Source organism: Aquarana catesbeiana, linkage group LG02 (genome assembly GCF_042186555.1).
Source record: "Aquarana catesbeiana isolate 2022-GZ linkage group LG02, ASM4218655v1, whole genome shotgun sequence".
NCBI lineage: Eukaryota > Metazoa > Chordata > Amphibia > Anura > Ranidae > Aquarana > Aquarana catesbeiana.
In genome coordinates this window covers 468394943-468407445 of record NC_133325.1, presented here as the reverse complement: position 1 = coordinate 468407445, position 12503 = coordinate 468394943, and the positions used below count along the sequence as shown (strand labels likewise).

General features: G+C 43.2%; 1 protein-coding gene across 1 annotated transcript in view; it reads right to left on the bottom strand.

The window, feature by feature from the left end:
• The window catches only part of TRIM33 (tripartite motif containing 33), a 253604-nt gene that overhangs the window by 121716 nt on the left and 119385 nt on the right, over nucleotides 1–12503 (bottom strand). The window contains exon 7 of the mRNA XM_073613483.1: nucleotides 4866–5012. Within this exon, the coding sequence (XP_073469584.1) occupies nucleotides 4866–5012 (147 nt within the window). The remainder of the gene's footprint in view (nucleotides 1–4865; nucleotides 5013–12503) is intronic.

The window sequence follows — 12503 nt, the reverse complement described above, 5'->3', positions numbered from 1 at the left end:
CGAGAGAGAACTTACTACAGACAGACGCTTCCTGCGCTACTGTGCTACTCTGCATACTAGCTAGTAAGATCCCATGATGTACCCCATAATGTGCCCTGATGTGCTATGTACCCCATAATGTGCCCTGATGTGCTATGTGCCCCATAATGTGCCCTGATGTGCCCCGTGGCCTGATGTGCGCCATGCAATGATGTGCCATGTGCCCCATAATGTGCCATGTGCCCCATAATGTGCCATGTGCCCCATAATGTGCCATGTGGCCTGATGTGCGCCATGCAATGATGTGCCATGTGCCCCATAATGTGCCATGTGCCCCGTACCCTGATGTGCCATGTGGCCTGATGTGCGCCATGCAATGTGCCATGTGCCCCATAATGTGCCATGTGCCCCGATGTCCTATGCCTTGATGTTCCCTGTGACCTGATGTGCCCCGATGTCCTGTGCCCTGATGTCCTGTGCCCTAATGTGCTGGGCTCTGTACCCTGATGTCCTGTGCCCTAATGTGCTGGGCTCTGTACCCCGATGTCCTGTACCCTGATGTGCTGAGCTCTGTATCCTGATGTCCTGTACCCTGATGTGTTGTACCCTGATGTGCCGTACCCTGATGTGCCTTGTGTTGTGGCCTGGGCCGGTCTGGATGAAGTCCAGGGCCACATTTTTGTCCCAGTCCAGCCCTGGTTTTAAAGATCTTTACCTAGATCGGATGAAACAGCAGTGACTCACACTGGTCCTCACTTGGCTGTAGCGCTGCTCTGCCCGAGTCTCTCTCTGTCTCATCAGCCAATTAGTGCAGAGAGAGAGACGTAATTACGCTGGACGGACCAGGAGGAGCCTGGAGGTGGGTGGAGCTGCGCCGTTGGCTTGGCAAACCTGCACTCGTTGCTAGCACCTGGGCCACCTGGCATCTAGCAACAAGTGAAGTCCCTGAGTCAGTCACGTCGGACTCGGAGTCTCAGAGCCGACGAGACTGTGACCGGAGCTGGCTGGAGTGGAGGAACCTGCCTAAGTGTATCTGTCTTTCCCGGGCTGATAGGCAGTTGTTGCTATAGTCTGGCACTGTGTGGCAGAAGCCAGCAATCTTCCTCCTCCGTGCCGCCCATGAGTGTATTGGCCCTCCCACTGGCAGCACCTCCTCCATCTTGTCCACACAGTCACTCACACTGATTGCAGGACTCCACCCCTGGTGAGTGTTCGCTCCACCCACCTCCTCCCTCCATCTTGTCCACCTTGCAGTCTGCAGAGCGGCGTGGATACAAGAAGTAGAAAGCTGTGGACACTGACAGTGAAATTACTAGACCCAACCAACTGGACTCTATTGCTCCTGCATGGGAGCCTCTCCCCCCACCAGAGCACCAAATTAATTGACTAAGAGTAAAAAAAAAAAAAAAAAATTCTTATGTCAAGTCAAAAAGCAAAATACGTGTGCCATTATGTAAGAAAAAAAGTGCCCCTTTAGTCTAGACTTGTTCAATCTCAACACCTTCAGCTCCGGAACCCTTTACCCCCCTTATGACCAGGCCATTTTTTGTGATACTGCGCTGTGTTTCAAGCTTCCATTAGTGGTCATATAAATAGATTACGTTTTTTTTTAACATGTAACACTGTCTACGGTACCAGTCAACATTTTGTTCTATTTAAAGTAATGTATAGAAGGTAGGGCCCAAAAGTGACTCAAGCCCAGGGGCCCCCACCACCCTAAGTTCTGCCCTGGGCACAGGTCCTGACCACCCCCACCTGTGTAAGGCTCAGCTGCAAGAGACAGAAGGAGGGGGTCGTGCCTCCACTACTCCTCCATCAGATAAATATCAGCCAAAGTTGACAACCTGGTCCCTTGCAAAAAGAAAATATCAGCATCAAACCTGCTGAGGAAAAATTAAGGCCATGTTATGAGCACTTACTGATTTTATGCAGACGACATTAATAGTCGCCACCTTCAAAAGGAGTGGGAACCGCCACTAAGATGATTGAGGTACACATTTCTTAGCCTGCTTAAGCCCACCCCCCTACTCCGAGACCCTACATGCTTCTATAATCCTTGTGATTACTCTTACATTTAGCTCTCTCCCCACATCATTGACCCCACCTTCCATATCGCTCATACGCACATTCACCTCACACTCTACATCAGCCACTGTCCTCATCCATATTCCTCTATCATCCACAATCTTTAAGAGACACAGTTTCTCCAAATTACCAGACCCATAAATCCTCTGGGGTAGACTTTTTCCTAATCAGGATAGTTACTTTTTTTAATCAAAAAGACTGTAGAGCGATAACCTTGGGTACAAGCTCCTTTCAGTCCAGCTGAAAAAAATGTGGCCCTGGACTTCATCCAGACTGGCCCAGGGCACAACACATCAGGGTACAGAGCCCAGCACATCAGTCCAGCTGGCCCTATTTATACTGCGGCAGGTTGGCTCCCCTGCGTGAGTCGTCGTAGCTGTACGTCTGCTCTCTAAGACGCCTCCAGCAGCGCACACCCGAAGCCAATGTGAATGCCCGTCAGGCGCGATGACTGCCGGGCACTCGCGATTGCTCATTACAGAAGAACAAGAATAGGGATGGGTGTGTGTAATAACACACATCCCGGTTCTTTCTGGGGAATAGAGACAGATCATGTGTACATACTAAGTATGAACACCGATCTCTTCTTCCCCTAGTCAGTCCTATCACCCCTACAGTCAGAACACACCTAGGGAACGCAGTTAACCCCTTGATCGCCCCCTAGTGTTAACCCCCTCCCTGCCAGTGTCATTTATACACTAATCAGTGCATTTTTATAGCACTGATCGCTGTATAAATGTCACTGGTCCCAAAAATGTGTCAAGTGTCTGATTTGTCTACCGAAATATCGCAGTCCCGATAAAAACCGCTGATCACCGCCATTACTAGTAAAAAAAATAAAAATAAATAAAAATGCCATAAATCTATTTCCTATAACTTTTGCGCAAACCAATCAATATACGCTTATTGCGATTTTTTTTTTACCAAAAATATGTAGAATACATACCAGCCTAAACTGAGGAAAGAATTTTTTTTTTTGTTTTTTTTTTTTAAATTCTATATTTATTATAGCAAAAAGATAGCTTTTATTTTTTTCAAAACTGCCGCTCTTGTTTATAGCGCAAAAAATAAAAACAGGTGATCAAATACCACCAAAAGAAAGCTTTATTTGTGGGGGGGGGGGGGGACGTCAATTTTGTTTGGGTACAGCGTCGCACGACCGCGCAATTGTCAGTTAAAGTGACGCAGCGCCGTATCGCAAAAAATGGCCTGGTCACTGAGCAGCCAAATCTTTCCGGGGCTGAAGTGGTTAAATACCATGGCTAGGATCCAATCCACAAGCACCCTCATGATAGGTGGAATACCTCCACCTTACCTGTACCACATTCCTGCGTTTAAAGGAAGAAGGTGCATTAGGTGAAAGTCCCACAACAGTCATTCCAGCAGCAGTATGACTGTCCTGACACAGCCCTAGCATAGCTCCTATCTGGGATAGCTGATGGCGACACAGAATTCCTGCATTCAGGCACATTTACTGGCTGCATAGGAACTTCTAAATTCAGGTTTGGCAGATTATCCACCACCTGACTCTCCCTCGTCCCCTCCAGCACAATAGTTCCACGAACCATACTCCCAGAACTACCACCATTACCAGCAGTCCCATTATTGGATAAAGTCTGTTTAGAAAAAACATCTGCTGTCCTAGTGTCGATGCGACATTCCTGCTCTGCAGTCTTAGTGCCCATGTGTAGGTCCCATTAGTGACAACCAAATCTGTTACAGGGTAGACTTCCCATTCCATGGATATGGTCATACATTAGCAAATCTGTAAGGCTGCTTACCCACGCTGCTGTGTATGCAGGGCCAGCAGAGTGGGTAAGCAGCCTTACATATTTTTTACAACATTATTTTCCATCTCCCTCTATTATAAGTTTTTGCATATTCCACATGAATACATGTTTGCTTTATTGTACCATATTTTATTTACAGACATAGTTCCTGATGAAGCGGTTCTTCCGCGAAACTAGTCGAAACTCCATGTCACCTGTGCATAATTTTTAGCATATTCTGTATTGTCTTTGCTTGTTGTATTAACAAACCTTGTTATTTTTATATACATATTTTTCTGTTTATTAGTGTAGCTGTTCTTATATGTACCGAGATAGTCCGCTTGCATCCTCCTTGGTGAGTCTGGGATTGGGGTCCTTGCTCCCAACTTCTATTCCAATTTCGGATGATGGCACGTTTTTCAATTTTGATATCTCTTATATTAGTTATGTGAGACCATACATACTTTCGTTCTGCACATGTCTGATAAAGTATTAATGTCGTTCTAATAGCAGGTGGTTTTTTAAGCTTTCATTTTATGCAATAAGATGAAAAACCTTCCCCCCATACTTACCTGAGCACCATCTCGATCCAGCGAGATTGCACAAGAGTCTCAGCTGTCTGGGGACTCTCCCTCCTTATTGGCTGAGACAGCAGCAGACGCCATTAGCTTCTGCTGCCTTCAAAGTCAATGAGCCAATGAGGAGAGAGGGGTGGGGCTAAGACACGGCTCAGTGTCTGAATGGACACACAGCAGTGGCTCGGCTGTCCCCACAGCAAGCTGCTTGCTGTGAAGGCACTCAGGAGGGAGGGGCCAGGAGCGCTCACAAGGGACCCACGACTATGAGGATCTGGGCTGCTCTGTGCAAAACCACTGCATACAGCAGGTAAGAATAACTTTTTTTTAAACAAACACAAGACTTTAATATCACTTTAAAGGAGAACATAAAACAATTTTAAAAACATAACCATGAAAAAAATAGAAAAACCAAAAACCTCTCGAAATAGGGTTATACTCTGTAGACAAGACTTACTAGACGTTTACTGTAGAGTAGTGCTGTACTGCTGCCACTTTGTATAGCCCAGTTTGTGAAATTCATTACATGTTTTACTTGCCGGGAGAGACCCGTTATGTCATTTTGTTGTTGTGAAAGTTTCATCTGTCTTTCTTTTGTTACACTCTGAAAAATCAATCCACAAATACATTTTGTTATATAAATTTTTATTTAAACAAAAGCATGCATCTGTCACAGCTAAGCATTCAACATTTTTTCATGCAAAAGTTATGAGTAAAGAAAATTTCTGTGTGATAAGTGTTCTCCATTTTTGATAATTTGTTAATTGTGTTCAGATTCCATCCTTCTGCTTTGTATCCCACCACTGCGGAGCAACATTTCTGTGCTGGCCTAAAAAATAATGGAACTCAACATCCCTCACCATCAGTGTGTTAAAGGCAGGGGGCATGTTTTAACATATTCATGCATCTTAAAGTGGTTGTAAACCTCAGACATGAAATATGATCAAAACATACCGCTATAGTGTGTATGTGTCTCAATCCAGAGGACTAAATGTCATTTCTGTCTACTTTGTTCCTCTGCACAAGTCATTTTTGACAAGACGTCCTGACACCAAGAGAAAAAAATAAGTGACGGGAGGGAGCACCAACTGAGCCTCGCCTCTGTTCCTGTGTACTGTGTGGGGGGTTGGGGATTATATGGAAGGGTTTACAACCACTTTAAATCTGTGCCCATCTGCTTATAGGCAAAGTATATAAAAGTTAGTACATTTCTGTTGATTTTACTCAATCTCTCTATAATAAATCAGATATTTATACAATGTTTCTGCAAAAGCCATTGTCAACATTGATATTGACCAACAACGCTGAAAAACAAACGCTGCTTCAGTAATCTTTATTAATACAGAACGAAGGAGTATAAAGTGTTTAACTAAAGGCAAAACAGAAACAAGCAAATGTTTAGTGGTTAGTGTTTGGCTGAAGCCATTTGTCATCAATAAACTGTGTTTAGTCTTTTTAAATCATAATTACAACAGAAACTACCCAAATGACCCTGATCAAAAAGTTTACATACCCTGGTGATTTTGGCCTGATAACATGCACACAAGTTGACACAAAGGGGTTTGAATGGCTATTAAAAGGTAACTATCCTCACCTGTGATCTGTTTGATTGTAATTAGTGTGCATGTATAAAAGCTCAATGAATTTCTGGACTCCTGACAGACCCTTGCATCTTTCATCCAGTGCTACACTGACGTTTCTGGGGTCATGGGGAAAGCAAAAGGATCGTCAAAGGAAAAGGTAGTTGAATCGTATCAAATAGAAAAGGAGTATAAAAAAAAAAAAAAAAAGATATCCAAGGAATTGAGAATGCCAATCAGCAGTGTTCAAACTCTAATCAAGAAGTGGAAAATGAGGGGTTCTGTTAAAACCAAATCATGGTCAGGTAGACCAACTAAAATTTCAGCCACAACTGCCAGGAAAATTGTTCGGGATGCAAAGAAAAACCCACAAATAACTTCAGTAGAAATAAAGGACTCTTTGAAAACATGTGGTGTGGCTGTTTCAAGATGCACAATAAGGAGGCTCTTGAAGAAAGATGGGCTGCATAGTCGAGTCACCAGAAGAAAGCCATTACTACACAAATGGCACAAAGTATCCCGCTTAAAATACACCAAACAGCACAGAGACAAGCCTCAAACATTCTGGCACAAAATCGTTTGGAGTGATGAGACCAAAATTCAGCTTTTTGGCCACAACCATAAAAGCTACATTTGGAGAGGCGTCAACAAGGCCTATGGTAAAAGGTACACCATTCCTACTGTGAAACACGGAGGTGGATCGGTGATGTTTTGGGGATGTGTGAGCTACAAAGGCACAGGAAATTTGGTGAAAACTGATGGCAAGATGAATGCAGTATGTTATCAAAAAATACTAGAGGAACGTTTCCATTCATCAGCTAGGAAGCTGCGCATGGGACGTACTTGGACATTCCAAACATGAAAATGATCCAAAACACAAGGCCAAGTCGACCTGTCATTGGCTACAGCAGAATAAAAGTGAAGGTTTTGGAGTGGCCATCTCAGTCTCCTGACCTAAATATCATTGAGCCACTCTGGGGAGATCTCAAACATGCAGTTCATGCAAGACAGCCCAAGAATTTACAGGAACTGGAGGCTTTTTGCCAAGAGGAAAGGGCAGCTTTACCATCTGAGAAAATAAAGAGCCTCATCCACAAATATCACAAAAAACTTCAAGCTGTCATTGATGTTAAAAGGGGCAATACACGGTATTAAGAACTGTATGTTAACTTTTGATAAGGGTCATTTGGGTAGTTTCCGTTGTCATTGTGATTTAAAACGAGTAAACACAGTTGATTGATAATAAATAGCTTCAGCCAAAACACTAATAATGAGTGAAAGAAAAGTTTTTGCGTTCTTCATATTCTCTGAAAAATGGCCAAGAAATCGAATTCTGCCAGGGCATGTAAACTTATGAGCACAACTGTAAACATGCATGCTACGGATCAGAAAACTAGGTAAATGGGCTGCCTGTAATATATTTTTTTTTAATCAGATACTTTGAGAAAGTTCTTACAATTTAGAAAAAAGGAAAAAAAAAAAAAAAAAAAAAAAAAAAAGAAGACTACTACACACAATACAGGTCCAAACATTACTATAAAAAAAATTAAAAACACTGACCATGCGCCTTGAGGATTATATAATCATTGTTACTGAAAGCGGAGTTCCACTCGTTTGTAAGTTTATTAAAAGTCAACAACTGCAAAGTGTCCCACAGTCCAACGATGCGGCAGCCCAAAGCCTCAGTCCTCTCCACGGTGCCGGCATTGCAAGTGTGAGCACCGGGCTGCGACAGCTTGCGGCTTCACAGCCGGGCGTGAGTCGCGCTGCGCTCTTAGTGTCCAGGAAATCTTCTGGGTCCTGTGACGTGTCCCAGAAGATTGCAGAGAGGAAGGGGGAGTGGAGTCGCCATCTAGGGGAGGGGGAGGAGTTGTCGCCTAGACGGCAAGGCGACAAGAGCATGAGGTGGGAGCTGGGCACCTGTCAAAACTAGGTACCCACTTCTCCCCCTCCCCAAAAAATGACATGCCAAATGTGGCATGTAAGGGGGCAAGGAGTGCTTAAAGCGGAAGTTCCACTTTTGGGTGGAACTTCGCTTTAAGACCTTTTACTATAACACCAATAATTGCATTCTTGATATTTAAAAAAAAAATAAGGTAGACCAATATATTCAATTTAGAGACTGCACCTTAATGGTTCATATGCATAGCCATCCCATATCAGCGATTCAGGCAAACCTACTTGCGCAAACATATTGGAGTCTAGCAATCAAGACCAAATTTTCCAGAATTTTTTTGAACATTTTCTGTGTTTGTATGTCAATTCCTCCCTTCGTAAATTAAAATTAATTGCATTAGACCATTGAGCAGTTGGCGGGGAGTTTGATATCAATTTCTGCAATATGAGTTTACGAGCTATATACATAGACCGCAACCACATCACATGCATTTCAGATGGGAGGACATATTCCAAAATAATCCCTAGCATAGCTATTTTTGAATCTGAACGAATATGTGTGGAGCATAGAGTGTTTAAGGTATTGAATATATACTCTCAATATTAATGCAGTTTAGGACAACGCCACAGCATATGTATACAGGCTGCCTGTAATATTTAGTATACAGTTGGCTTGGGGGCACAGATCTATGCCACTGAAAAACTGGTGTTAGTTCTAGGTGTTAGTTCTAGGTGTTAGTTCTAGGTGTTAGTTCTAGGTGTTAGTTCTAGGTGTTAGTTCTAGGTGTTAGTTCTAGGTGTTAGTTCTAGGTGTTAGTTCTAGGTGTTAGTTCTAGGTGTTAGTTCTAGGTGTTAGTTCTAGGTGTTAGTTCTAGGTGTTAGTTCTAGGTGTTAGTTCTAGGTGTTAGTTCTAGGTGTTAGTTCTAGGTGTTAGTTCTAGGTGTTAGTTCTAGGTGTTAGTTCTAGGTGTTAGTTCTAGGTGTTAGTTCTAGGTGTTAGTTCTAGGTGTTAGTTCTAGGTGTTAGTTCTAGGTGTTAGTTCTAGGTGTTAGTTCTAGGTGTTAGTTCTAGGTGTTAGTTCTAGGTGTTAGTTCTAGGTGTTAGTTCTAGGTGTTAGTTCTAGGTGTTAGTTCTAGGTGTTAGTTCTAGGTGTTAGTTCTAGGTGTTAGTTCTAGGTGTTAGTTCTAGGTGTAATGTGTTGTAAAGTGCACAATAACATACAGGTATATAATCCGTGATCAATTCTCTATGCAGTTAGCTATGTTGTCATAATTATATAGTGGTCAGAAAGTGAGCAATATTGCAAGCCTATGACTACACATGAATTAAGTTCCTAGATTGTAAGCTCTAACGAGCAGGGCCCTCTGATTCCTCCTGTATTGAATTGTATTGTACTTGTACTGTCTACCCTAATGTTGTAAAGCGCTGCGTAAACTGTCGGCGCTATATAAATCCTGTATAATAATAATAATAATAATAATAATAATAATAATAATAAAGGTCCAGCTGCAAGCAGCCACCTATACTCCTCCAGCATCAGTGTTGCCACAGTAACATATCCTCTAGTTGAGAAAAGTAATTAGGATGGTCACAGGACAGAGCTGGGCACCAAGATAAAGATCACAAAACAAAGGTAATTATGCAACACTGAACCTGTCTGCAGCCTTCATTATCGGGTAGGTTGGAATGTTACCCTCAGTACATAAACAAATCAAACATGCCTAGTTGTAGAGCTGCACAATAAATAGTCAAAGAATCAGATTGTGATTCTTCCCACCTCGTGTTCTTAAAGCATTTTCCCGATTCCATGCAAAGTTCTCTGCTCACAGCTAACAAAAAAAACAAACAGGCAGCAAGACATTGCTCCGTTCACACCTGAGCGTATTGTTTTCAGGCAGAAAGTCGCACGATTTTGGACAAGTCAAAAGGTTACCAATGTAAAAGAATAAAAAACGCCTGTAATCTGCCTAAAAAGAAGCTCCTGTACTTTGAGCGAGGGGCGTTTTGCTTTAGGTGACAGAACGCTCAGCTGTGAACAGGGGCCAGTGAAATGAATGGTCTTTTTGGGGAGTTTGTAGAGCTGAGATGGAGCAGAAAAACACCCAAAACGCCTAGGTGTGAACAGAGCCTAAGGGCTCTTTCACACGGGGAGTCCGTATGTCCGTTTTTCATCCTTCCGTTTTCGGATTAAAAACGGACATACATGTATCCCTATGGAGCGTCGGATGTCAGCGGTGACATGTCCGCTGACATCCGACCCGCTCCGAAAAGTGTAACGGAGGAAAACCCTACTTTTCCATCCGTTATCGGATGACGACGGACACTACGGTCCGTCATCATCCGATCCCCCATAGGGGAGAGCGGCGCTCTGACAGGTCCATCGCTTCACAGTGTGCAGCGATGGACCTGTCATCTTTCTGCTCAGCGGGGATCGGCGGAGTGATCCCCGCTGAGCAAGCGGATATTCACGGGGCGGATCATCACTGATCCCCCCCGTGTGAAAGAGCCCTAAGATGGAGATAAATAGAAACATTTTAAACACTTCGTCCTTTAAGATCAAAGGAATGAACTTCAGTCTGTAAAGGAGGGAAGTTTAACCACTTAAAGACTAAACATTTTTTCTGACACTTGTAGTTTACAAGCTAAAAATCTGTATTTTTTGCTAGAAAATTACTTGGAACCCCAAAACATATATATATATATATATATATATATATATATATATATATATATATTTTTAGCAGAGACCCTAGAGAATAAAATGGTGGTTGTTGCAAGATTTTATGTCACACTGAAAAATAGGATTTTTATTACAGCTTACCTGTAAAATCCTTTTCTTGGAGTACATCATGGGACACAGAGCATTAAGTAATTACTTAATAGGTTATAGGCTACCTTCAGGTGTTGATGCTGGTAAACACAATCAAGGAAGTTCACTCCCTATATAACCCCTCCTCCTTCCATGAGCACATCAGTTTTTGTAGCAAATCAATATACTTAATCCCAAAAGAGGGGTGCGAGCTCTGTGTCCAATGATTTACTCCAAGAATAGGATTTTACAGGTAAGCTGTAATAAAGATCCTATTTTCTTTATCGTACATCATGGGACACAGAGCCTCAAATAATTACTTAATGGGACGTCCCATAGCAATGCTACTTGAGGGGAGGGAGAGACAACCCGCAGGGTACCCACAGATTCGAGTGCCTGCAGTACACCGCTCCCGAAGACGATATCCTCATACCTCCTTACATCCACCTGATAAAATCTTGTAAATGTATGCACTGCAGACCAAGTTGCGGCCTTGCAGATCTGAGCCATGGAGGCCTGGTGACGCACTGCCCAAGAAGCACTAACTGACCTGGTAGAGTGCGCCTTAACTTGAAACTGGGGAATCTTACCCCATAAATCATAAATTTGAATTATCACTTGCCGAATCCACTAAGCGACAGTGGATTTCGACGCTGCCTGTCCTTTCTTAGGACCCTCTGGCAGAATAAATAAGACATCAGGCTTACGAATCTGAGCAGTTGCCTTAAAAATGGATTTTTACTGCTCTCACCACATTAAGACAATGTAGTGACTCTTCTTCCCTGGAACATGGCTTTGGAAAATACGATGACAGGACAATATCTTGGTTCAGGTGAAACCTGAAACCACTTTTGATAAAGTCTGGACGAGGGCGTAACACCACTCTGTCCCCATGACAAATCAAATATGGCTCTTTACAAGAAAGAGCAGCCAATTCCGAAACCAACCTTGCTGAGGATATAGCAACCAAAAATACCAACTTCCTTGTGAGAAGGACTAGGGGAATATGTTGTATTGGTTCAAATGGCTGTTTTTTTGTAACAGACAAAACTAAGTTCAAGTCCCAAGGGTTCAAGGGAGGTTTGATGGGCGGAATAAGCCACGTCACCCCTTGTATAAAACCCCAGACTAAAGAATGAGTAGCAAGTGGTCTTTTGAAATAAGACCGATAAAGCTGAGACTTGGCCTTTAACAGTACTCGAGGCCAATTTCATTTCAACCCCTAATTGTAGAAAGGGAAGCATTCTGCCTATATCTCCGAGGGTGCCAACCCTTGGATTCACACCAGAAAACATAAGCCCTCCAGACTCTAATTCTGGAAGCTGGCTTCCTTGCACAAATCAGGGTAGAGATAACCGACCCGGAATGCCCACGTTTCTTCAGAATGTGGGTTTCAATAGCCAAGCCATTAAATTTAGAGACTGTAAGGAAGGATGGAATATCAGGCCCTGAGAGAGCAGATCTGGCCGTAGTGGGAGGGACCATGGGCCTTCCACTGCCAACTTTACGATTTCTGCATTCCATGACCTTCTGGGCCATGCTGGTGCCACCAGAATTACCGGCTTTCTTTCCAGCTTGATCCTGCAAAGAAGTCAAGGTAGCAACTGAATAGGGGGGAAATGCATAGATCAGTGAGAACTGATCCCATGGGGTCACCAACGCATCCGTTCCGCATGCGAATGGATTACTTGTTCTGGCCACAAAGTTAACTAACTTCATGTCGAACCTGGACGCTAGAAGATCTACATCCGGAGTCCCCCATCTTTGGCAAACAGCCCGAAATATGTCGGGGTGAAGAGACCATTCATCTG